The sequence below is a fragment of the Taeniopygia guttata genome, chromosome 5 (genome assembly GCF_048771995.1).
Source record: "Taeniopygia guttata chromosome 5, bTaeGut7.mat, whole genome shotgun sequence".
NCBI lineage: Eukaryota > Metazoa > Chordata > Aves > Passeriformes > Estrildidae > Taeniopygia > Taeniopygia guttata.
This window is the reverse complement of record NC_133030.1, coordinates 18,898,693-18,925,241: the sequence shown is the minus strand read 5'-3', so window position 1 is coordinate 18,925,241 and position 26,549 is coordinate 18,898,693. Positions and strand designations below refer to the sequence as shown.

Below are 26,549 nucleotides of genomic sequence, written 5' to 3'. Positions count from 1 at the left end.
TACAGAAATTTCAAGTTTGTGCCTTCAAATAGTTTCCTTATTTTTTCAATGGTTTGTTAATTTCCCCTTTTAGCTGGAACCAGGAATGCTTAAATTCTTCACTAATATGCACAATACTCATTCTGCAGTATTAGGTTAGGCTATTACCCAAGCAAAATTTTCCCTGTTAGACTGAAGAGTATGAAACATACACAGAATATCCATTTTTAAACACTTTCTATGTGATTTGCGAGACTCTTTCTAACAGCTGAAAACTTTAAAGTCATTTTTCTGACTCCTGCTCTTTCTTCAGGCCTACAGCAGTGCTGCTGCAGCAGTGGATGTAGGTTATCAGCCATCCCTGAGGTGCTGTGCTAGCAGTCACTGCAGAACTTACACCCCCAAAGTTTCTCCAAAATCAACAAGTGAGAGCAAAGCTCACAGAGATAACTATATCCATACTGCTCAATGGTAAACAAACTGCAATCTATGTACCCCAGCCTTACACTAGGGAGAGAAGTTACACTGAAATTCCACCACAACCTAGAGTTATTGGTGGCAAGCCATTCCCTATATTCAAGGTGTGCTGCATTTTCTGGTACCAGGGTCTGTGTGCATAAAAAAAGTCATCCCGAGGAAAGAACTAAAGAAAATAAATTCATTTGTACCATAGCCTATCTCCACATTTATCATATTTACCAATGCTTTAGTCCTATCAACAGCTTAACAAGATGCATACTATCTCAAGGATATCACTATATGTGAGTCTTTAAAATATCAGCAGTTCTCAATAACCTGCCTGAAAGTTACCATTTTAGAAATGAGAAGTGAAAGACAAAAGGGAGCTGGAGAGATGTGTCTGAAGTCACTGGCATGCTAATGGCCAAAGTCAAAATAAAAATCCAGCTCTGTTGGAATCCTAAACAAGCTCTCTCTAGAGACAGCAAGAAAGTCTGAAATCCAGTTAGTTACATCAAGAGCAGTTCCACTCATTAAGCAAATAATTTAATTCCATGTTCATCAGCATTTCTTAGTAAATTCTCCTAGCAAATATTTATAACAATATGAACACAACAGAATTCTCTCCCTTGCCCCCTCTGGAAATACAGGAAGACTTAACTGCGAAGAGAAAGCTTAGAGGTATTTTATCATCCTCACCAGAAACGATTCTTCAAGGACTCAGGGTGGAGAGCAGATAACTTTTCACAGTCTTGTCTCTGTGATAGGCCAACAGCACATGTTCATCAACCAAATCCAGACTTTGGAAAGCTTTGGTGGAATAGGTCCACAGATATTCCTCCAAGCAACTTGGGCAAGAAATAGACTGATTCATCATCATCAAGAACTCTAAGCTAAAGAGAGCCTAAAATTCACTAGCACACCAGTATCACAGCACCACCAGTACAAACCCTGCTGAAGGACAGTAGCTAATGAAGAAACAACATTTCTCAACACAATTCAGAGTGCTCTTTCAGGTTTCTCTCTTGAACTTGACCAAGCAGGCCAAGGGATGCTGAGAACAGTGGAAAAACCTACATGGCTTGTTAAAACAAAGATTCTTATCCTTTTTAACTGGCTAATGTAATCCTTTCCCTCCAATTTTAGTTAGCAAGAAGGTGATATTTAAATAAGCAGCTCCAGACAGTACATTTCTCTTAAAATTACCATCCAGTATTGATTTGTTTTTGGTAATTGCCTTTGGACATTCTAGAACAACAGACATCACGAAATATACACTGATAAAAAAAGTAAGAGATAAAATAAGAGTTTTTTAGACAGTCACACGTACATACTTATCTGGTACTGCAAGTAATTTGTCCTCTTGTTTGTATCTGAAAGCAATGTTAAGCTGAAGGAAAAACATTTCAGAGTAAATGGGAGGCCTAGCATAATCATAGCCATTAGCATGAAACCTGCACCATTAGACCATGTTTAGGGGGAAGTGAAAAAACTGTCCAACAGTTTTGTGAAGGGTTGTAAAACATCAGTAGGAATTTAAGAGCTGCAGGTTTGCATTACAAGCAGTGGAAAACCAATGCACCAAATCTTACAATATACTGTGATTTCAAAGCTTTTTCATTTTCAGTGTGAAAATAATGCAGAAGTAACTACCATGCACTCACCTGCACAGAAAAATGCTCTGGTGCAACAAAAAGTTTTTGAAGAAGTTCATGTTGTGAATGTGAAACTTGTCTCAAACTCTGGTAGGGCAACAAAAGACACTCATCCAACAGCTGCTGGCTGTTTTCATCCCCAGGAAATACCTCCAGTTTGCAGTTGTGTTCTTTCACAGCTGCACAATCCCCCTGAATCCATACAGCAGGCTACAGCACAAACGTGCAAGGCCACAAATATTAGGTTCACTTCTCCCTCTGCACTCCTGCACACTGGGGGCTACCCTGCTTCACAAAGCTTTGGATGGCCCTTGAGATAGCACTGCCTTTAAACACCCATTGGCCTCAAGTGAGGCAATCTGGTTTAGGCTTTGTTATTCTAATATATGGATTTGCATAGCATTCTTGAAATATTTTACTGGAAATTGACTACTTGGACTTAGTTTTCTAAACAGCACTGTCCTCCCAGTCATTAAACACCTGGTGAAAGCGATACTCCAGCTTTTATATTTCCATCACTTGTGAGGAACAATTTCTTATCAACCATCAGGAAGCACTGAATTACCAGCCTGCATTCCACAGTGTAAAGACTGCATTGTAGAATTAGGAGAAGTAGTTTTCCATGTTTTTCCTAAAATTATTTCATCTCACAAATATGAACTATTCTATCTCCAGATTAGAAAACAACATGTGACACTAATCACAGATTTTCCCTACTAGAAAGCTACAAAGCATCATTATCACATCCTTCAATTAAGGACTGGGTGTTCTACTTCCCTAGCAGTGTAAGATTTTGCCCGATAAATAACTACAAAGCATCATTACTGCATCCTTTAGTTAAGGTTACAGGGGTTTGCTTCCTTAATAGTGACTAACCAAACAGTACGTAAGCTACAGGAAAAGAGCACCATTCTCCTCTCCTGCTACCTAAGATTTGATTAATGTAAGAAGATGTTATTGTAATCAGCACTACAGACAGCAAACTGCAAGACAAACTCAGATGAGTGCCCGGTATTGCAAGAACCAGCACATTTCTTCTGCAGTCAGTCTTAGCACATAAAATACTCAGACCCTAGTTCAGAATTTGAGAGTGCAAGTTTCTGCAAGAGTGTTATAAGGCTTATTCACCTTAATTTTATCAGGAGGCAATACTGACCACCACAGCTCTACATATATATATGTGTATATATATATATATGTATGTATAAACCAGCAGTCCCAAATGCTCCTAAGCAATAGCATTGGTATTGGCAATACCAGAAGCATTATGCCACCGTCCTTGAAATCAGAAAGCTAATATTTTCTTGACAACCAGAAGATGAGACTACAGGAAAAATTACTCTCTTCAGGTGATGCCTGTGCTCTGTTCAGATGGGATATTGAGCTTTTCTCAGTGGCAGAATACCTGAAAAAGATAAGATATTATCCTTAAAATGAAGATCCTGCTAATGTTTATCTGATGGAAGAATTCAACTTCTCCTTAGGAAAAGGGTTGTGTAGTTTTTGAAAGTACATATAAACAGTTCTAATTGATGATGCACTGCTTTTTAAAGTTAGCTTCAGTTCCAATTAAATCACAAGTGGCATGGTTGAGAGCACAGTTTTTCTGCTCTGCTGGGTGGCCGGGGTCCAGGCCATCTGCGTGGAATGCAAGGCAGGACATTCCACCCTTCCGCCAGCATATCCAGCGGTGCCAGCCGCTCCTGCAACCCGCCAAGGGGACAGGGAGGGATCTTCTTTTGTTTTCCTTATTTGTTTATTTGCTTTACTCTGGCAGCAGGCAAAGGGCTCCTCTCTTGCCAAGTTCATTACTATTGTAAAGCGTTCCCAATTACACTGAGTAAAGCACTACAGTGAGGAGGGAAAAAAAACCCATTTTAAAGTTTACAATTAAACTACAGAACTTTTTAAGGCTTGATTTCAGGAAACAGGTGGGAGCTGGATTTAGCTTCTCACTCCCAAGTGCTCAAATCCACACACATCACTCATTCAAAATATTTCTTTCTAATTTTTCAATATAGTTTTTTGTTAAATTAAAGAAGCATGCGAGTTTTATTAGCCTCTTAATGTACTGGTCTTCTACAGCCCCCTTCCAAACAACTTCCAAAACGTCCAGGTTTTATGCTTATATCTGGGACTACTCAGCCATAGGTGATATAATAACTACTATTTCCCAAAATGATGATCACTTAGTTCTTATTAACATGAAAAGGCATGCCTGTATCATTTTGGCCCCCATTAAATTTCTCCCCCATCCTACAAAACTCTTATCCCCCACTCACTGCGTACAGACACAAATTGTTGGTGGAGCATCTCAGAGTCTCCTAAAGATAGCAGACTCATCAAGCAGCAATATTCCACTAGTGGCAAACAGATTCAAGAGAATCATTTCGTTTTTCTCAGCGGCACCACAGCCTAAATCAGCTTTTTTTGTTTGACTTACTCTGAGGAATTGAAAAGTGCTACTTAAAAACTTAGAAGATTATGACCTCCAGTTTTATCAGTCCGGACATCAAGTTGACTGCCACAGCCATACAGAGTACATGCACAGAGTAAGTTCTTATGTACAACTCAGTTGTTCTGTGTCTACTCTGCAGTTCAAACATTACATGTTTACCTTTGAAGAGATTTTATTTACTGACTTGTCTCTTATGTCTAATTTTCAGTCCCAAAGTTTATCTATCAATCATTCTCCACTTCTCAGATCAGTCAGTACTATATATCAGCCAGGTCTAAGCTGCAAAAGATAGGGAACCTTCCTCTCCAAGAAAGAGGAATCCATTCCCATGTAGTAACTAGTTATCCAAGCACAGCAAGACACAGTGCAGAACTGCACTCTGACATGCAGGAGCAAGTCTTTTTCTTATCCCTTCCAAGAAAAAGATAATCAAACAAAATACAGCACTTTTTTGAAAAGCATCATTTGCAAGTCCTTTCTGCATAGCTGAAAAGCAAAGCATTTGCTTCATATATTAAAAATAGGTAGAAGACCTGAGCACAGCAATAACTATTATATACTACAAGCGTGCTGAACATTCCACAAAACCCCTCTGTTTCTCCAAATACATGAAGTTCCAGCAGCCAAGAATTAAATCCAGAAGTCTTCCATTGTTCTTTCACTATGAAAAGAATTCAGAGTTACACTTTAACACAAAAGGAAGCAGTAAGATCAGCAAATCCTTACTGTCAAGCTTAATCGATACCTGCTTAGCAAAAAGGATGAGAGAAGCAGGAGAATAGGAATAGCATTAAAAGCAAACACATGCCCACCACTTCCTGAAGTTCAACAAAAGGCACCCAAACTAACCAGGCTGCTGCAGTGCCCAGCTCATACCTGCCATGCAGCCCCTGCCCACAGAACATGCCAGACATGAGCATTCCGAAGATTGAACGTTAGCCTTTTGTGAGATGTCCCCACGTTTCTCAGCAGGAAAGGAAGAAGAAAATGGACTGCTGTCTAAATCTGTTTACCTAAAATAAGCCATCCCTACTTCAACACTCCCTCCCTAGCCCGAGGGATTTAAGAAGCATGCACTGCCATGATCTGACAAGATCCAATAAACCGGCCAGCCTCCCTCTCGCTCGAACAAGGACACAGCTGCTCTGATGCCTCATCTAGGCCTTGTGTGTCCAAATGTCGCCTGTACAGCTCAGCAAGATCTTTATTTCAGTAGCAAGTGTTACACATTCCTCTAACCAAGGCTGCAGTTAGACCCACAGGCAGATAACCAAATCCTGAAGGTTTCTTCTCACACAAAAAGATCAGTAGAGCTTGTGCACTGTCTCTTTCCAGCTCCTCTCTTACAGTAGCTTTGCTAAAACTTGATACTTCCCAAGCAAAACTGTCACCAGCTAATCTCTAAAAGCCACCAGCACTCTTCCCCTCCCCACAAATGGATCCATCCACAGAACAAAACCAGCTGCTCCTGATAAACATACATGGCTGCATTTCACAATACACTGGAGACCTCTAAAGCACTGTGCCTGAGCACAGCATGCTTGGTCCTGTAACAAGTGCATTAAGACACTGCCCCTTGCATTCTGGAAGCACAATTATTATTGGGAAAATGTGCACAAAATCAGAAATTTTAAGCATGAACTGAGTCATAAGGAATGTTCTCTGAATGGCAGCTAGGTAAATTCAGTGTGAACAGAATTAGTCATCTTCAGTGAGTCACACAAAACAGTACAATTTGCAAAGAAAGCAAATTAAGAACATTCTGTTATAATTGATTTTAGTAAAGAACTTGATATCATTTCATAGTATGTGCATATATTTTGTAAGTTCTAAGCTAGATTTTTACATACCAAAACATCTGGCTGAGCATGTGGCAATAGACAGTATGTGATGCACATCCTACTTCCTAACCTCCCTCTGGTGCTGTGGCCAGCATGAGTTTGCCACCTGTGGCACTAAGAGAGGGAGCACATTTATCATTATTCTTCTATAATCACATATTCAATAAACAGGATTTCAGACCTAACAGCTGCCCCCAGCAATGGGCCATGTGTTCTATCTAATTCAGTCCTTTACCAAAAGATTATATGTGACTATCCACAAAGGGAATCCATCTCTGTCCCCAGGATACACAGCACCCCAGAGTATCAAGTGTCATTTCAGGAAAAAAATAAATGAAAGGCAAAAGACAGGCATAACTTAGAGTTGAGTTTTTTTGCTGTTACCATAGAGGGTGACAGAACACAAAAGAAATTATGCAGAATTTCTCCAATTTGCATTCACTTTGTCGTGGCAAGGCAACTTGTATCTAAAAGAGTATTTTCTGCTAATACGCTGATGTACAAACTATTCTTCAAATAATGATAATCAAGTTAGAAAGGCTAAGCTTCAGTCAGAAACTACATCTATGGAAAGTGTGCTAGAGCATCTGTTGAAGCAGCATGTCCCACCACCCTATAAAATCACACACATATATACACACCATCACCACATACTCTCATGACATCTACAGCAATTTAACAGCATAACCAGCAAGCTGACATGCAACTTGTTTCTGCAACTGCCCTGGCCCCTCCAATCTTCTGCTTACCAGCTTTGTCATCCTGACTGATTACACTTTGATACCAGTTTTGAAGTTACTTTTCTCCCACTAAACAGAAGCATGTTCTGTCAGTGACATTTCTGGCTCCACAGTTGTAGCAAATGTGAAGAACAACTTCACAGACATTGGAACAATTATTTCTCAGAGGATATATTACTTTACTGAAAATGGATTATTTTAGCCTGTTTCATAGAAAAAAAGGTTTCATCTTGTCTAGCACTTAACAAGTTACCATAGCACCTAATGACACAGTTCCACTAATACATCAAGCCAGGAAACTGTCACCGCCACCATTACAATTGATCATAGTCCCCTGCTCTATCACTCCAATTTCCCTGTGTGCCTCTCTCATGCAGAGGTACTGTGCAGCTGTACAGTGAATTGGATCAGGAATTGATCCCAACTAAAATAAAATGCTGTTTTCTTTCCATTAGTTTTAAGCTGCATCACTGGTAGCAGGATCCAATTCCCAAGCACTCAAGCCCTTGAGCTGGCAAAGAGAGGAATAAACAGCTCCAACAGTGAGAGGAGTGCACTTCTCTCAGCAGTCTCCAAGTGCTCAGGGAACTATGGCATAAATCGCAGTGTCTTTGTGTGATAGCAAGAATTTTGTTATAGGATACTGTGGTGCTTTTTATAAAGACCGGCTCCTCCTTTTAAAACTATACCTAAAGTTCAGTTCCACAGAAAATCTTCAAGGTTGCCTTTACAGATTTTTCACTTGTTACTTCAACTTCAGTTGTTTCAGTTGCTCTCTTCTGGAATCAAACTAAAGCATATGTATTAGAAAATTATGTAATGTGTAGTGAGCAGAAGATACCAAATGAGATATTTATGGCAAATCTGAAAAATTCAGGAAGTTCAACAGCTCTTTTCACCTCTCTTCTCACCTTTTCCAGAGGAGAAGGTTTTAAAAACATGGAAAGGATCACAGTAGAAACGATTGGGCACAACTCCTGGTGTCGCCAGAGCTCCTGGGCTGAGGATCTTCCAGCCCATGGCTGTGACTATGGCAGGCATCGTGGTACCAGCATTTACACTGGATGGCCCATTATTGCAACTGACAAAACAAATATATGCTTCTTTTGTCTGGCGAGGAAAGTTCTCCTTCTTCTCCCAGTGATCCACCCCATTTCCCAATTGAATTCCTTTCATAATATTGAGAATGTTTTTATATTTTCAACTCCATGTTGCAAAGCCCACATTTACCTCCTCCAGTCTCAGTCATGAAGAGTAGCAACACATTTGTTAGATGGTGCTTTTTCTGCCCAGCTGCATGGATACCAAGAGAGGGAAAAGCCATGTACACAAGACAGATTTTTATTGATGTTGATTTTATGCTATAATTTTATACTTTTCATACTTCAGTGTGCTAATGTTTTGTTCAAAATAAATCTCAATGATACAAAATGATGAGCTAAACCTAGCATTTAATTTTCCAAATAGTACTTGCACATTCTGCATTTTGATACATATGCTAATACCTACTAATTAGAATCATAACAAAGACTTTAAAGATAGGAATTAGGGAGAGGAACTTTCCAAACGAAAATTGATTAGTTATATGACAAAACAAACATTAGAACCACTTCTTCTGTATAATGATGCAAAATACTCTCACAATAGGAGAATTGGAGGAAGATTCTAATAGGAAAAAAAATTAAAAACCTACATGCTATAAATTTGCCTTTTCATTATGTTCAGCCTCAAACACTGCTAAAATAAAAAAACAATATCATCTATATTTTGTCATAGCTCAAAAAAAACCCCAAGAGGTAGCACAGTTTCTGTGTGATACAGTACAATGTCTAGGTATAGTATTAGAAATGGGTGACAAACACCATGCAAGGACTCACTGATAAAACCAATACTGCAGTATTATGGTTAAATTCTCTATAGCAAAAATTAGTCTTATTGTTTTAGAGCACTTAAAGGACCAAGGAAGCTTCTACACTCATGTGCTTTTTTACAAAATGAAGGCATATTTTACTTTTTATCAGCACTGCAACTACATTAGCTTAAAAGGTTGTTTCACGGAAGCCTACAAAAGATGAAGCAATATGATTTCATTGTATGGGAAGATCCTAATCAGTACGTATTAGCAAATTTAATACCAAAGACCACCGAGACAGGCCTAGAGGTTAAAATCCATTATCTTTCTAGTAATACTCCTTTGATACATTCTAAAAGCTCCTGCCTTTGTAATAAAAATAAAATTCTGTCAATCATTCTCCTTTTAGATTAAACTCATAAGCAAAATTATGCTCACTAGAAATATATTCATATATGTTGAAATCCTGAGAAGTATTTCAGCTTGGCAGGAAAACAGTGTCACACTATTAGAATTGCAAATTATGTCACCTTTTAGCAAGTGACCAGCAACAGGCCACTCAGAAGTACTTGGCAAAGGAAGAAGGCTTGTTTTCACAGTAGTTAACGCTTACTTTGTGGCTAATCCATCTCAACTTTGCAGGCTTGCTTACCTCAGCAATCTGCACCTTTGAAAAAAGTAATGGGAGAAGTTTATACTCCTGTTCCAGACTGCTGCTTTCAGTGTTTGTGAGAGTTCATCTGCGGGTACACTGCTCAACAATGACAGCGTGAGTATTCAAACTGCTACCAGACTGACTACCTTTTTCTTACTATGAATCCCCAACAAACTCAAATCCTGAACTGGAATTTAGACGACGTAGATATCTGTAATATACAAAATGCTACTCAAAAAAACGACAAGTCCACCCCATCAGTTAAAACCAACTTGCTCATTTCTTACACCATGTGTTGTGTACTTCCCTCCTTAGCAGTCCCCACCTTGGTCACACACAGAAGATATCCTTGGAACCATATTCTCATTCACACTGAAGGAAATAACACTATTTGAAAACAGGATGTGCACAAGAGTTTTTCTGGATTTTTTTTTGATATGCACATTCCCAACTTATATCTTCAAGGAATATTTGGGCAAGGGGAGAACAAATTGAATCCGAAAGCTTTACATAACCAGCAAACACATAAACAGCAACAAAAGGATGGAGAAACAAGATTATGCTCCGAATGCTCTTGTCTAACAGGACGGCAAAGCCAGGAAGCCCTGCAGAAAACACAAGCTAGATGCAAACTGGTTTACTTCCTATTGCTTCTGTGTTTAAAAACATCCCCAGTATGCATAAATCAAGATGTCACTGGCAGTGAAAACAGAAGCTCAGCTTAACTCCATAGCTACAATGCTCCATTAATCCCTCTCTAACATTCTCACTATGGTCCCCAGCTTTCTTTTGTTCTTATAATATCAAGCAATGGCAAAAAAAAAAAAAAAGAAAAAGAAAAAATAAAAAACAAACAAACAAAAAACTATGGCAATGACACATATGGAAGAAATTTGTATTCACTTGTCAGATACTGGGTAAAAATATCTCACTCATAGTCACAGCAGTGAACACTAAAGCAAGCAGGGGCTACTGGGGCATATGGACAATCATTGCAATTTTTTTAACCCGAATTTATTTATAAAAGCACCCAAAACACTGAGAACAGTCACAACTGTAGTCCAAAATGGACCAACATAAAATAGCAACATCATTGCTTGGGGGCTTTAAGATAATCAGTCTTCAGAAACATTCCTAGTTCATGCTTGTGTAAGCTTTCTTTATTATTAGTGCAAGGTAAGAGAAATGCTGTCCACAGTAAACTTACTGGAAGGAGAAGCTGGAGCAATAGAAAGCAACAGTTTTCCCCTAGAGAAAGGGAACCTCCTGCTTCGGCAGAGCCATGCTAAAAATCCACACAGCTTTTCTTTAGACAAGGTGTAACCCACTGAGGTCTGTCAGGAAGGTTACAGATGTTGCTGTCACAGTGCATCTGAGGAAGCAGGCACTGCACGTTCAACTTTTTTTTTCGCTTTCCTTACAATCCCAGATGTGAACTATTTTCACAATTATCTAAAGAATTTATCAGCAATTTCTTCACTGGCTTATTTTGGTAAAAGCTATACCTTCTAAAGAAAAGCGTACAAAAGAGACAACACTTAAAAAACCTGCACACTTTTTCATATTAAAAGCTCATAAGAGCTGCTACAACCTTGTCTGCTCCACTGGCATAGGATAAGGTCATTCTTTATATAATATAGGACTTAATCTTACCCATCATATTCTGGAGAACATAATACCTGAATGAGTCAAGTTCTACTGTATTTTAAAGGAAATTGAATCTCACCAGGAAGTGCAAAGGTACAAGACTCAAATGTTGGACACTGCAATACATACTTTAGTTACCTTTTGAACAAAGTTAGCTAAACCAATGCAAATCCTTGAGAAATCTACATGCACAATAATCTGTACACAATATTTTCCTAACAATTTGATTTAAAACCTACTAAAGAAGGAAGCCAGGGAAGAGCAATAGGTTTTCATAACCCTAAAGTTCAAAAAGTTCCAAGGAATGTAAAAAGGTCATTTCCAGTCACTACACAAACCTGATTTATTCTCAGCATGATAACAAGAAAGCACAGGTAGTATTTAACTAATCAGTTGCTTGAACTGGCTTGGTTATATAGTAGTCCTTGCTATACCCAGCACAATTTTATCTTCTTCCACATACTTAGTGTTTGTCTCCTGATCAGGACTTTTATCCTCTATTTATACTACATAAATAAAGGTAGGCTTATTAAGCTAGTGCCATAAAAATAATCATAGAACTGAGAAATACCAAGCGTATTTAGAACACATGCTGAGATCTGCACACACAACACCAACAAAACCCCACCAACAGGGAAAGCACTCATCTAATGAGAAAAATAACCCAATCTTTTTTTTTTTTTTTTTTTTAATCACAGATCCTCACCCTAAGCATTCTGTCTGAAGAAATTTCAATTCGGCATTTACATAATTTTAAATGGCAATTACATTTAGGGAAAGCACCTTCAACCTATGATCTTTTTATTTCCTATTTCCACATGCTAAAGTAATTCCTACTGGAGGATTACAATTAGCAAACTGGCTTAAGCTTTAATATTGTAGTGTGTTATTTTGTTTTAATCACAAAAAATATTGAAAACAATTCTTCAGATTGTGACAGAAGTTTATACAAATTTGAAAAGCTTAAGCTCAAAATAACCAGGAGGAATAAGCAAGTTTTAAATATTTAAACTGTTCAGGAAGACCTGCAGATTCAAGACCACCAAGGCCAATGTACCATCTGGCTTCTCTGAAAACAAGTAGATACTTGTCTTTGAAAAAGACCTATCATAAGAAAAATAAGCAAGTACATATTAGAGAAACAACAAGAGATCAATACAACTCACATATACCAACCAAGTGGTCTCATTAGCAAATCTGCATTCTATTCTTGATGATGTTAAAACAGATTCTACCTTAGTTCTTACCTGATTCTGGGGAAGAAAGAAAAAGTGGCATATTTTCACCTCTGGAAAACTAGAAATAAAAGCAAGAGCACCACCATGATTCAGTATTAATATCCTGGAATACTTTAAAGTCCATAGAATTACAAATCTTCTCCCCTAATAACCATTTCCATCTTCTTCTCTCATTATCATTGCATTATCAAGATCATTAAAAGTTCCTGGAAAGATTAACATTTGTTGAATGATAGTCACAGTCCCAAAGGTGACATTTGAACAATGAACAGCAAATATCAGAAGAGTGACTTATGTCATCCTTTAGAACCACATACCAGAATTCAGGGCCCCTAAAGAAATGCAAGGATGAAATATGCTAACAGGACAGCTGACTTCATGAATAATAAATCTGAAAAAAATGACCATAGTCAAAAAGATATACATTTCTTAATCTTTCTGCCAGACATAGTGGAGGTGAAAATGTGCAACTAGTCTGACTTAAAAATCATGAGGAAAGTCATACCATGAGTACTTTAAGTTTTCCAAACACAAACACCAGCTTTTTTCCCAAACTTAAACACCAGTACATGTAGTGCTTTTGTAAGAAGAAACATATATTCAAAATGAGTGTTACAAGAGGTATTTTAAAAGGGAGTTAAATTCTTATCCCTCTGTAGTAATCAGATTTTTGTGAAGCATTTCAACTTCCTGTACATGAAAAGGGGAGGTATTTGCAAACAAAAGATTAGGCTTTACTGTGCTGTTAAGCAAATATGTTCTGAATATTTACCTCTGCATCTCAGAACTACCATAATGCAAAACAGCAGCCTGCCAAGACCAGTACTCCATTCTGATAATAGCCAACACCATAACGATTCAGAAGACTCCATAAATCTCTGGAAATGCAGCTAATTGCCCAACACCATATCCCAAGTGAAATTTCTTCCCAACTGACTGCTAGCTTAGACACATGGACTGAAAACCAGGGTTATCCCTGCTAGCACTCTTGCTAATGTAATTCATCTTTACAGAACTGTATTATTTACCTTAGTGAATCATAGAATTTAAGTCCTCAGCTCAGCTATGGGCTATATACAAAAATTCTTCCTATTTATTGCAATTCCAACCTTCTAGTGTCATGCAATACACCAAAATTGTTCTTTATTGTCGAAGTATGCTGGCAAGTCAATTGTCTTTAAATCCCCTTTTGCTTTATTCTCCCCCTCATTTTTCAACTTGCTGTTGCTTTTCCATATGATGAAGCAGAAAAAGTATTTACTGAAACCCAGCTAACCTGAAGCTCTTCTTGGTTTGATTTTGTAACAAGAGCATATTGGAGAAGTCGTTCTTTCTTTGAAGGTCTGAGTGACTGCTGTGAAACTCACGTTGTCATTTTACTACTAAACTCCAAAAAACTGCCACAAAAAAAAGCAAATCCAGAATGAGATTAAAAAGTAACAGTTTCATGTTAGTAGCTGGCTGTCACTCTAGAATAATATTTGTTTTAAGAACCTCGAGTTAATGAGTAGCCCATGGCTATACGATAACCATTGTCTCCCTTGGAGATTAGACTCCTTTTTAGACAGGTTTATCACACAGGATTTTTACTTCATGTCCTGTGCACTCCACCCACACCACTATTCTCCAGGGATCTTAGGGAAACAATTCATGGGGAGAGTTCCTGTAAGCAGGAACATTATTATTTTCACTGGGAACATGGATCCAATTTGCATTAGTTATTCCCACAGTTGTTGAGTCCTGCCTTTTTTTTTTTTTTTTTTTCACATGTAACAAGTTCATATTACCAGCAAAAGGATAAGGGGACAGTTGATTTTACTTAGGCTCTTTGAGAAACTTCAGATTTGCAACACCCTTTGGTAACAATGCATTCTTTTTCATCCAAACACATACCAAAGCTAGGAAGTATTATGCCTGTTATTTTTATGAATACTGACCAATCTACTCCATTGTTTGGTCAGCAGTACCAAACAGCTTTAATCAACTTTCCCTCTGTAGAGCTACTAGAACTTTGTGCCGTTTTAAAAAAGCTTAGGATAAATGTTAGTGAATTGCAGAATTAAGATGAATGGCTGGGGGGGAAGTACCTCTTCCTTTTTCAATTGGCTAGGGACCAAAAAAGCTCTGGGTGGATTTGGTTGCACTTGCAGTCTGGCTCCCCCATCAGAACAGCCTTTGACTTTCTCCACTGTTCCACAGCTTGACTATGTCCAGATTGACTTCTACAGTAATTGATGGACACAGTAAGAGCAGAGAACATGGAACAGTTACTGAACTTTAGTTTCAAAGTAACAGCAGAGGACAAAATTTTGCACTAAGTTGCACATTTCAGCCTAATCACCCTTCATTTTCCATCACACTATCAACTGGGCCCTCCAGAAAGCAGGAGGTTCTTTCCCACTGAGGTTCTGTGCAGTCCACCATGGGTGCACTGACCTGGTGCAAACCTCACATCATCACCAGTGCTTCACTGCCTTAGCCCTTGAGACTGGTCAGCACTATCTTCTGGCCTAACTTGTGATACCATCAAAGTGCATACACTGATTTTTGGCACAACTGGGACTAGACCCTTCATCTGCAAAGTCACAGACCCAAACAAACCTCATGCCCACCTTGGTATGAAATCCACAAGCAGAAGAAAATATTATATACAAGCCATAAGACAAGAACTATCAGCCAGGGATTGAAGGGCATGCCATTATTTTTGCAGCCACAGGCAAGTGAGGAGTCCCCACAGACAGAAACACAGTGCCCTGTGATACCTGGTAGCCTGCTGCAGGCCTCTACTTGCTAAATGGGAACACATGACAAGCCAGGCCACAGACATTTATCTGGATGAACAATAAATCAGCCTTTTAGGTCAGGCATGGACTGGAATTCCCCGGATCCAAGTTCTTCAGGCATTTGTTTTGACAGCTATGGTTCAATTGCCAACAATGATTGTACATAAGATACTATTGTGTGCAGTATTAGGAAAAAAAAAAAATCAAGCTCTTTGTGATAATGGAAAATAATTTTCATTCCTTTATTAAACCCAGACAGGAAATGATGATGTCTGCTAACGAAGTTTTATTACATGTACAAACACCATCCTTATTCCTATATTTGCTTCCTCTTTGCTCAAAATCTGCTTAGTCCGACAGCAAGGCTGTTTTTAGCACTGGGGACTATAAGCCTGGTGATCTCTCTCATGCACTCTCAGGTTTGTTTTACAAATTGTGAATTTTTTTTTCTACCGTTTGTCATTGGAAGAGTGCTTCAGCACTTAAGAATTCAAAGGAATGAATTAGAATTCCATCTTTTAAAACACATCAACATCTTCATGGAAGCTGTCCTTCAGAAATTAAGCAACATCCATGTCAGCTTAAATCTTTAAGCCTACTGAAATATTTAACACCCTTTTATTTTACATTTTCAGCTTGGCTCAGAAATACTATGGATAGATGACACACCTAAACAAGTAGAAGCAATGTGTTTAAATTTGTCTGTCTTTATAATAAAGTTACTTCCTTCTCCTTCCTTGCCAACTTTTTTATTTTATAATAACACCCCCCCATGTTTCAGAATAAAATGTTTAAACATGGGAATTCATAAATCTACTAGGTAAGATTATTTCTTCTTTAATTATAGAATGGATTACAATTTTAAAAAACCAAACAAAACAGCCCCGGCAAGTGATTTTGTCCTGCAAGATAGTGGATTATATTGCATGTGTTTCATGAACTGCAGAAAATACTTCTTCATTAACAAGATGCCTCTTTGCCAGTATTCCCAAGGAGGCAAACAGTGAGAGCTGGTAAGTCTTCACTCGACCTAAAACAAAGAGGAACTCAATTTAAACAGAAACATTGATTCTATTAACAGGAATGAGAAAATACAAGTCTGAACATATAAATAATACCCTGCCCACTTAAACAGTTATACCACATATAGCAACAACTGCCTACATTTTAGTGGATGACTGTGCACATCCTGTCTGAAACAAGCCTGGAAAAATACATACAAACACTAAAAAAAAAAAAAACAAAACCCAAAAATTAGCAGCTTATTACAGTACAGTGCGAAAACAGAAAGGTCCCCTTTAAAAGGCAAACCCACCACATTACCTACAAACTTGTAGTTAAATACCCAAATTCTTGTGCATTACATGCAAGAACCCACAATATCCCCTTTCTTAGACGAGTTCTCATAGCACTTTACTCCACTTGCTCAAGCCTCAACAAGCTCAAGTGACTCAGGCCAGTACCTTCATATTCATCAGGGTGGGGCAAAGGAGAAAACCTCAGAACAGACACTTTGGGGTTATAAGAATGCAAATCACCCAATTCAGCATTTTGAATAGCACCCATAACTCAAAGCTAAAACCTGTGCTACACCAGACCACATGGTAAAAGCCTATCATATGCCCAATAAAAAAAAAAATAATTCATAAATACATCAAAAAAAAGAAATTTTAGGTTACAGTTCAAAAATTGCTCATCATCAATGGCATCACAATAATCAAGTGAAAAAGGGACAAAGTAAGAACAACTGCTGTTAGATGCCCATCCAGGAATACTGTGCAAAAGAAACAATACTCTTTAATGCCCAGCAAGTCAAGCAGCAGAAGTCAACTGTCTTGCAAGAGTAAGGCTAGAATTGAACAAAAAATCAGCTACAGCCATTAGGCTGAAATACTCCTTTCACTATTTCTTTTCTTCACCTCTTAGCAGTCAGATTTCTTCCAAGCCTCAAAACTCAGCTAATTTAAAAAAAAAAAAAAAAAAAAAAAAAAAAAAAGGAACTACCTGGCTACAATGGCTACAACAAAAAGGAGATACAGACAAGACCATAAGAACATCAGAACTGCAGGTTAGCTCAGGCACACCAATGAGAAATTACAAGGGAACCAAGAAAGGTTGGATCACAGAACAAAATAAGACAACACGGGAAAAAATTAGGGCCATCTGAAGATTAGTACACCTTAGACCAGAACCTGCAAATACTTCCATTTCTAACATCTTTCCCTTGCTAGAAGACATGCAGATAACCTTAAATAGCAAGACCAGTGCCCAAATATGGCTTTTTGAATGTAGGCTGGTCAGCTCCTTAAATACGAACCAGTTCCCAGCTAAACCAGCAGGTGAGATTTCTCCTGCTGACATGGAACTGTACTATTAATATGGTTTTGTTTAAAACAGTTTATTAACATAAACAAGAGATAGAAGCATGCCCAGAAGCTTTTTATTTCTTTCCCAAGTACATTTGTTGGTCTAATAAAAGTTATTAGCCCTCCTGACAAACTTGGTTCCTTTTATATCTGATGGAAAACAGCCACACACTAACACTATAGTAGATATTATAATCATGAAGGTTTCACAGATTTGAGTTCCAGCAACACATGGATATCATCAGACAGAAGACTGACTGAAAAAAAAAGGAAAAAGCTATTTGTCATTTACCTGACACAAACCTGAAACCACAGAGTTAATCCTGTAACCTGAGCACATCCGCAAAATAGACACCTCCTCATAAAAAAACATCTCCATCCAGTTTTGCATAACTTGTTAAGAAGGAACAAAGCCTCTCCTGAGCAACTCCATGCTGGTTTATGAAGAACCATGTAAAGTTCTCTAAATGAGGAAATTCTAGACTTAAGTTTATGAACTGATGCAGTGAGAAAAAGAGTCAAGATCACCTCTATGCAACCTGTTTCACACAACATCTGTTCATTATGTTTAAAGACCAGGAGAATTCTCAGGTAGAAGTCCCAAGAACTTAGACATTTTAGTGTACAAAAGGGACAACAGTAATCCAGTCACTGAACACTGATGATAAAAATATTCAGGGACCACCTTAACAACCTAAGCAGGGCAGAAAGGAAGGGGGAAAGAAATTAAAAAGCATGCAGATATATTCTGAAGAGCTCAAGTTACCAGACCTGGATCATTTAAAGATATAGTTTTCTGCAGGCTTACATTCTAGCTTAATGGTTTTACTCTTTCAGTGTTCCGAGTAAGAAGGAATTTGATCTATGACAATTTGATCCAAGACAATTATCTCTGTCTTGATTCCAGTTTAATTTGTGCCACTCTTCAGAAAATTCTATCTAAATTCTGATTTGGTGGTTATTTTTTGTGTGCATGTACATGTGCATTCAATGCTCTTTTCCCACAATCAGGGACAGAAGTTTGCTGATTGTGTGAAAAACTTGCACCTTGACCAGTTTCTCTCGGCTGATAGAATAAAAGGAAACTAACTTTTGAGAAAACTGCCATATTTCCCCCTCCAAATGCTAAAATTATCACACTGCTCTTTAGGTATTTAGTTACATTCATCATTCTAGCTGCAAAATTACATTATTTAAAATTACTGCACAGAGTCTCAGGAACAGGGAAGCTCCTAGATTACAACTGTTTGAAATGTCAGAACAAGGCCATGAAGCAACAATTCTTCCTCAAGTAGTCTCAGTTGATGCAACACTTTCCAGTACTACTCTACAACACTGGTGCAAAAATAAATTTAAATAATCAGATTTGTTCATTTCATGTACACTTAATGACACAGCTTTTTCTTTTTGTAATTGCAGAGTAAGATGAGTGAAAAAATTGCTAAGAAGGACTTCGAAAAAAAGAACCAAGCAAGCTTCACAACCTTATCACCAACCATAAAAGGCTAAACATGGGTAAAAAACAATGGACAAGATCACTTTAGTAGTATTCCACTAGCAGAAACGCACATTAAAGTTGTTTGATAGGCCATCAGTGACAGCAGAACATGGAGATCTGACAATACCGAGTTCAAACTTATATAAACAGCTATCTGAAAATTGCAGTCTCTTATTAATTTTACTCTTTCAAGTATGCTTTCCCTGGGCCCACATCCAGCAGATGTAACAGATGGAAACTGCCAGTGAAATATGGCAAAGTCATGCAGGCCATCATGTGTGAACCAAGCTTCCTGAACACGCTCCTGAATCAGACTGCTGGATCCAGCCAGGCACCCAGAATCCCACCTGCCTCCGCTTCACACCACAACACAGCCAGCACTTCTCTCAGGTAGATGAAATATGACTTAGAGCCAATTGTAAAGTCTGAGTTATTCATCAATATCCAGTTCACAATGAGTATATTTATAGTTTAGCCATAAACTGAATTTAACACTGTGTCAGTGCTCTGATGCCATTGCCTGTGCCAGGACACCAGCTTAGTCATGGCATCTCCTATTTTCAGACATTCTGCAGTTCTTCCCAACACTCAAGCAGAAGGATACATCACTAATTATTTTCAGAGTAATTGCCACTAATAATCACATTACTACATGATTCCATTCAGTTGATTTAAGTCCTTGCTACCACCAAAGTAACTGTGACCATTATGCTATCAACATTATTCATGTAGCCACACAGGCTGCAGGAACCCACTCACCTGAAAACTAACCTGAGGAGAGGAAACAAGGCAGAAAAAAAAATGTTTTCATTCAGATGAACATCTTAACCTACCAGTCTTCCAGAATCCTGAAGCTACTGTGAAGGAGAAGAGGGTAACATGCAGAGACATGCACGGAAGGAGTATTGCTACATTTTAAGAATAGTCAACTCTTTTTCTAAGTAAAGTAATAGTTCCTTTTACTTTAGGGACCTTGAAAATTATCTACTCTTCTTGTCCCTCAGCATATTGGAAAAAGAGCACTCTAAAAAGATAAAACAACTATTCACCTGCACTGTACTCACCAAAGTAACTTACTAATGAATTCTGTGGTTTCCTAAAATAACAAAGGTTTTAAAATGCAGGATTTATTTGGCATTTTCTCCAAGAAATCAATAATTAACTATAGCAGGACTCTTCAGGGAGCAAGGCTCTGCAGTTATTTGCAACCTGTTCTGCACTACAAAAGAAGAACCTTGGCAGTGACCACCTCAGTAATATAACCGAGCACTTTCAGAACTAGGGAGACATAAGGGAACAACACACCTGGAAAATTTAAATTGCTCTCTTAAAGTCATGACTCCTTTTCTACAAATCTAATAGCCCTTGAAATTCACATCTCAAAGTAACAGCACATTTCAAAGTAACAGCACATTTCCACTACTATACTAATGAATATGACAAGTTAATATTTAATGGAGATCTAATTTTACCTGCAGACAGTTATGTAGCTGTTTCACAGTTAAGCTCTGGTTTAGCAGAGGTACTGCTCACGCCTGCTAAGGTTTTGAAGTAATACTGAAGAATATAAGTAAGCTGTGGATGGAGTGCCAGTGGCTCACAAAGAGATCTAGATTTATCTGAGGAGAGCAACCTGGGCCCCCACAGGTAATGTTACACCAATAAATAGAAGCAAATAAGGAGCATGTGAGTATTTCCTGCCCAGTGGGACCGTACATGTCTGTTTTACTGTTCTGAGTTATTTTATTATTACTGTTAGTTAGTTTATTATTTACTGTTGTGAGTTATTTTCAGCTCCCTTAAAGTAGGGAAAATGGCATGTGAAGCTAAGAATCTGCAGGGAATGGAGTGCAAGAGAAACACCTGTTGTAAAGTCAGTTAAAAAACAGAACAAAGGTACACACCATGCAAGCTGTGAAAGGTGAGAGGTTGCAGCAGTTTCTAGAGGGAAGACTGCCTTATAAAGGCAGAAGAGTTTCTTCACTGGAGATGACTAAAGAGGAGAAAGGTGAAAGCATTCCCTACAGCAGCTGAAGAATGTCCAGTGTTATTCCTTTCTTCCTTTTAATAGAAATATTTTCTATAATTAGGAAGTTTTGAACAGTACCCAGAATAAAAATTGTTACCTACTTTTTATATAAAGGTCTGCTAGTTAAAGGCAGGTTCAACTGTATGATGCACCAGCCAAACTGACAGCTAAGCTTGCTGGATGATTTCTCACTGCTCCCACTACAAGATGCACTCCTTACCATTAATGGATTTGAGTATCCTTATGGCTTTCTTCCAACTCAAGATATCCTACAACAGTACACCCCATTCAAAAGCAACAAAGGTTTATTCTAACAGGTGACAAACAGCATACTGGGTTTTACTGACTCAGAACTAAAACACTGGAGTGCTTTTTTCACATGCAGTCCTCAGCTGTTGTGGCTCAAGGTTAGAACTTCTCTGCATGACAATATTATTCCTATTTCACCATAGCTCATCTTGAACTGGGCAGTATCTTAAGGCATTTCTTAAAGACCCCTCCACAAATGCAGAATGGAAGACAACAGAACACCAGCATGTGTTACTTTTCTTCTAGCCTTTAAAATTACCACAGGGGTAACACAGCAAAATCCTGTATCTGGAACAAGTGGAAAAACTGCCAGCTTAAATTTAAGTCCCCAACAGTTATAGCTGAACAAAATAAATGCATGACATACAAGTCTCCTCTGTGAAACAAATCTAGCAGTGTGCTGACCTTGAGAAGTTCTCTTACACTGCTTTTTAAAAATCACCAGTATATTATATACTCAAAAAGACTGAATTTGCATAATTACTGTGCTATTTCACTGCAACATACTTTCCAATGACCTATCCTGATGAGATGAAGACTATGCAAGGCAGCACATATATGTGGTGTTTATAATGGATTAACTGACATTACAAAGTAAAATCTCCAAGTGTGAGGGCTATTAGTTTCTATCAGACATTACTCAGTTTACAGCTGTAGCAACTTGCTCTGTCTTGCAGGCCACAGATCACCTGAGTAGACTGAAATAGTCAGTGCTGTCTTCAGGCACAAATGTCCTGACCAGAAGTTTCCTCCTTCTGCCATCTGTATTTTCCTTACCTTTCCAGGCCATTGCTTTTCTCTAACTGTCCTCAAAGCTGAAGATGTGGAATATGAGAAAAGGATAGCGTTCAATCATTTTTAGGCCCTTCTGTTCAAGTCACTAGGTCAACATTGAAAGGACAAATAACTGAGCAGGGAATGGTATGACTGTATGGATAACAAGACCTAAAATTTAAATGGAGAAGAAATCCCTCTTGCAGACAGCCTCTCTGTCTTTATTACATTTATACTCTAATAAATGCTGGGAGAAGGAGCTGTGAATCTTTATCAAATCAGTGTAAGCATCTCTCTCAGCTTCAATCAGTATAGCGTATTAACCTACTAAACTACAAAGTTTATAGTACAGGTGAAGCTCAAATTATGATTGTGTCTAACAGGTAACTGTTTGTAAAATACTTTGTTTCTCTCTTCCCTTATTACACAACAGTTCACCAAAACCACTACAGTACCCAATACTCCTAAGAAAAAAATGCATTAGAGCCTCAGACAGCACTGCTGAAGATTACACCATGTCAGGTTTATAAGCACCACTAATATGTTTTACTCCTAGCCAATTATGATATTTTAAAACAAGATTAAAAGCAAGGTTTCATAAGTGAGGAACAATGCCTGCCTTTGTTGTTAATCTGAACTTCAAGAGCAGATCAATGTTATTTGTAACACAAAAGTTTGGAATCTCTTCTAAAGCGGGAAATATGGATCTCTGGTAAATGTTGAGCAAAACAATTAAGCAACACTGATCTCTAGTCAAAACTGGACTTAAAATATATCCTCTGTAAAACAAATAAGCTCAAAATGGTTGTCTTTTTTTTAATGGAAAGAATGCACAGCAGAAACCGTAGAGTTTCACCAACATCAGTATTAATGATGCATTCAGTGGAAGGGTCAAATATTCTAATCAACCACAGAACAGACTCTGGCTTTACTTAGGTGCTAAACTCAGCATCGTACCATGCCAGCATCTCATTCTTTTGAGCTTTCTTCCTTAAGACTTGACTGGATTTTGAAGCACTTGACTGAACAGCAAGCAGTACCCAGAGAAGTTTTGCTGTATGACCACCTAAGTCTGTAGTTGTTTGTTAATCCGTAGTAAATTCCCTATTGTTTGTAAGCCTCAGATTCCATTTTTTTTTGTACATTAAGTACTCTGAGGCGATCAGAGACACTGGGGCTGCTGCTCTTGGTGGTATGATTAGCACTTAGCCTTCCCCCCTTTCCAAGGGACGACAAGAGAAGGGGAGGACCAAGAAGGAATAAAGCAGATCTCACTCTAAAAGTTTATCAGATAAATGTGACACCAGCTCGAAGGGTCGAGATCTAGAACAGAAGCAACTGTTACTGCTGCCTAATTTAACACACTTGCACTCCAAGTATCATTTCTCAGCACTACAAAGTCAAAACACAGAGGGTGTTTCTCACACCAAAAAGTTAAGAAAGCATAGCCAAAAAGGAGACATACAAGACCTTCTACAGGGGTAGGGAAAGCACATGGAAAGCTGAAACTGCAAACCACCTCCTTCCCTAAGCAGTAAGGAATAAGAAAGATCACAATGGTTTTATTAATGAGGACATTTAGGAAAAAGAGACACCACCAAGAAGCTGACCAATACATTTTGCTTGCCAGAGCCATCAACACTAACTAATGTGTTACTGGTACAGACCTATTTTCCCATTATTCTACGGGTTTGTCTTCAGCCCTGTCCTGCTCACAGCAGAGACCCAAACACCTGAAGCTCCCACTGAAAGAGGCTGAGCAAGTGGCATTACCCAAACTTCTGCCTGGGCAGACAAATGTCCACAGTTTCTCTGTCAAGCAGCAAGGACGGATGTTTCCATTTACAAACACAGTTGCTAACAGCAGGCATAACTCAGCCAGGAATAAGAATGGGTCCCCCAGGACTTCTAGCCTTTCCCACTTTGAAATATCAGTGCTCCCCCTTTTTTCCTGCCATAATCACATACAACCATCCCCCCCAAATGTGCACAAATAGAACAGCATTTTAAGGGAGAAAACTTTAAGAGCATAAGTGGGACAATACTGGGTTTGGTCAGGAGTGAAACATATCAGGAAATAGCTGAGAACAAGCGAGTAACACACAAATGACTCAGGATCCATTCCCATTACAATAGGGAAAACAGGCAAGTCTTTTCCACACATGGACAGATCCACCTACCCTGGGTAAAGGAAGTACAGAACAAATGCCAATTTTTTGTAGTGACTTCAAGAAGCCCAAAATATTTTTCATAAGAAAACCATCACCCTAATATCCTGAGTGTATGGCTACAATAAACCTTGATTCTTTTCTGCTTTACAATGCAATTTTCACAGAAGTACAGGTGTTATAGTGGGGCATAGTATTTTGAGTCATACAAGCAACTTGCATTAAGTCCCGGGTTTGACCTTTTTTTTTCTAATTACAGTAACACTCTTTGACACTCCAGCTTTTACTTATATAAAGTCAGTGTAACAGACCACCTGTGCTTTGCGGTTGTTACAAACACATCAAAACAAGCTCGTCATTTCTATTTTCATTGACACGGTGTAACAACAGAGTGCAGCCCTGTGACTTACAAGACACAAGGCTTGCAGTACATGGCACCCAGGCCCCCTCACACGCCGCAAACACTGCCCTTCCACTGCTCAGCCTGCTGGAGGAAAAGCCAGCCACCCGTGTCTACCCCACAGAGATTCAGCATTCCCTCCATCTGAGGGGTCAGACTCGCAGTAAAACTTTGTATTGACAGCTGCTTCCAGAGTTGGATGCGACCCGTGTGAAGGCAAGTAACAAGTGCACTCTCAGCACCAAAGGGATCAGCTGCAGACAAAAGGCAACACACACACCAGTGACCCTTCTAAACACACCACATCCATCAGCTGCGACAAAATAGTTTACCTTCTATTCTAGGCACAGCAGTGTTAGAAAAGGAGGCAACCTATATGGCAAAGACCACATTCAGGAACTGCCGTGAAGAACAAACTAAGGGCAGCAGGTTATCACTGCAGCACTAGTTTTGCTGGAGCATAAACCAAGTGCTCATGCGATTTTGAAGCATAATTATTCACAGCTCACCTGAGTGCAGGTCGCCAGTGCAATTCATGCAAGAAGTAACCGAGAATATCTCGTTTGGGATACTGGTAGCATATCAGGTCACTCCCATCAATCACATCTCTCTCTCCTACACTGAGGTTTCCAGACCTAAAACCCGCAGCAAACAGCTCTCTACCTTCTGTCCCTGTGTAATTAGCACTATTAATCCCAGGCTATCCAAGCCCCCTGGTGTGGCTCTGATTTGGCGTTAATCTCTGCCGAAGTCTTCTTCCTCCCTACAGAAAGCCATTTAAACCTTGGCACGCCTTTGGGTTTAGAGTGATGTTCTGTCGCAGGGGGATTAGCCGCACACTGTACGAGTGGGAAGCACAGAGAGCTGCCACACCTGGCCCGCCGATACCGCAGAAAGGGAAGGAAAAGTTACTTTTTCCGAGAGCCGCGGCTCGGGACAAGCCGAGGGCTGCCGTGCACGCCGCGGTGCCCGCGGGCGCAGCGGCTGCAGGAGGGACGCCCGGGGCTGAGCCGCAGCCGCCTCCCGCTGCCGCCGGCGGGATCTGACCCGGCACCGGCGCCGCACGCGGGCTCGGGCTGCCCGGCCGGGCGGGAGAGCCCCGCGGCAGCGACACCGAGGGGCCGCACTCACCCCATCAGCCAGTCCATGGCTGGTCCCGCCGCGCCGGGCAGCTCCCGCGGCCGCCGCCTCGCCGCTCACCGCCCGCTCATGGGGGCCGGGGCCGCTGCGCGCTCGGGGCTCTCCCCTCGGCCGCTGTGTCCGCCGGTCCCTGCCCCGGTCGGTCGGTCTCTCGCTCGCTCGCTCGGTCCCTCCCCGGCCGCGGGCGGGGCGGCCGCCGGGTGCCCCCCCCGGGCTGACACTCGCGCACTGGCGCGGCCGGAAGTAAACACACCGCGCTGGCCAACCCGGAAGCGGCCCCGCGCCGCCCGCCGCCCCGTCGCGCGGGGCACGCCGGGAAGTGTAGTCCGGGCGCGGCACCCCCGGGGGCGCGGGGACCCCCGGCATCACTCGGGCCCTCTGACGGGGTCGCCAGGACTGACCCAACACTATGCTGCAAAAATGACCAAACAGCTGCTGAAGGGATGACACCTACCCCCAGACAGCCCAACACTGCCCTCTTTGAGATTTACACGACCCTAACTTTTAAATGGAAATCCTTTCCGTGCGGTTCGTTGGCGCACAGCGTTTCCAGAGGCT

General features: G+C 39.9%; 1 protein-coding gene across 1 annotated transcript in view; it reads right to left on the bottom strand.

Moving 5' to 3' along the window:
• MOB2 (MOB kinase activator 2) overlaps nucleotides 1-26,239 on the bottom strand; it is a 108,561-nt gene extending 82,322 nt beyond the window's left edge. The window contains exon 1 of the mRNA XM_030274000.4: nucleotides 25,983-26,239. Within this exon, the coding sequence (XP_030129860.1) occupies nucleotides 25,983-25,999 (17 nt within the window). The 5' untranslated portion in view covers nucleotides 26,000-26,239. The remainder of the gene's footprint in view (nucleotides 1-25,982) is intronic.
• Nucleotides 26,240-26,549: the final 310 nt, after the last annotated feature.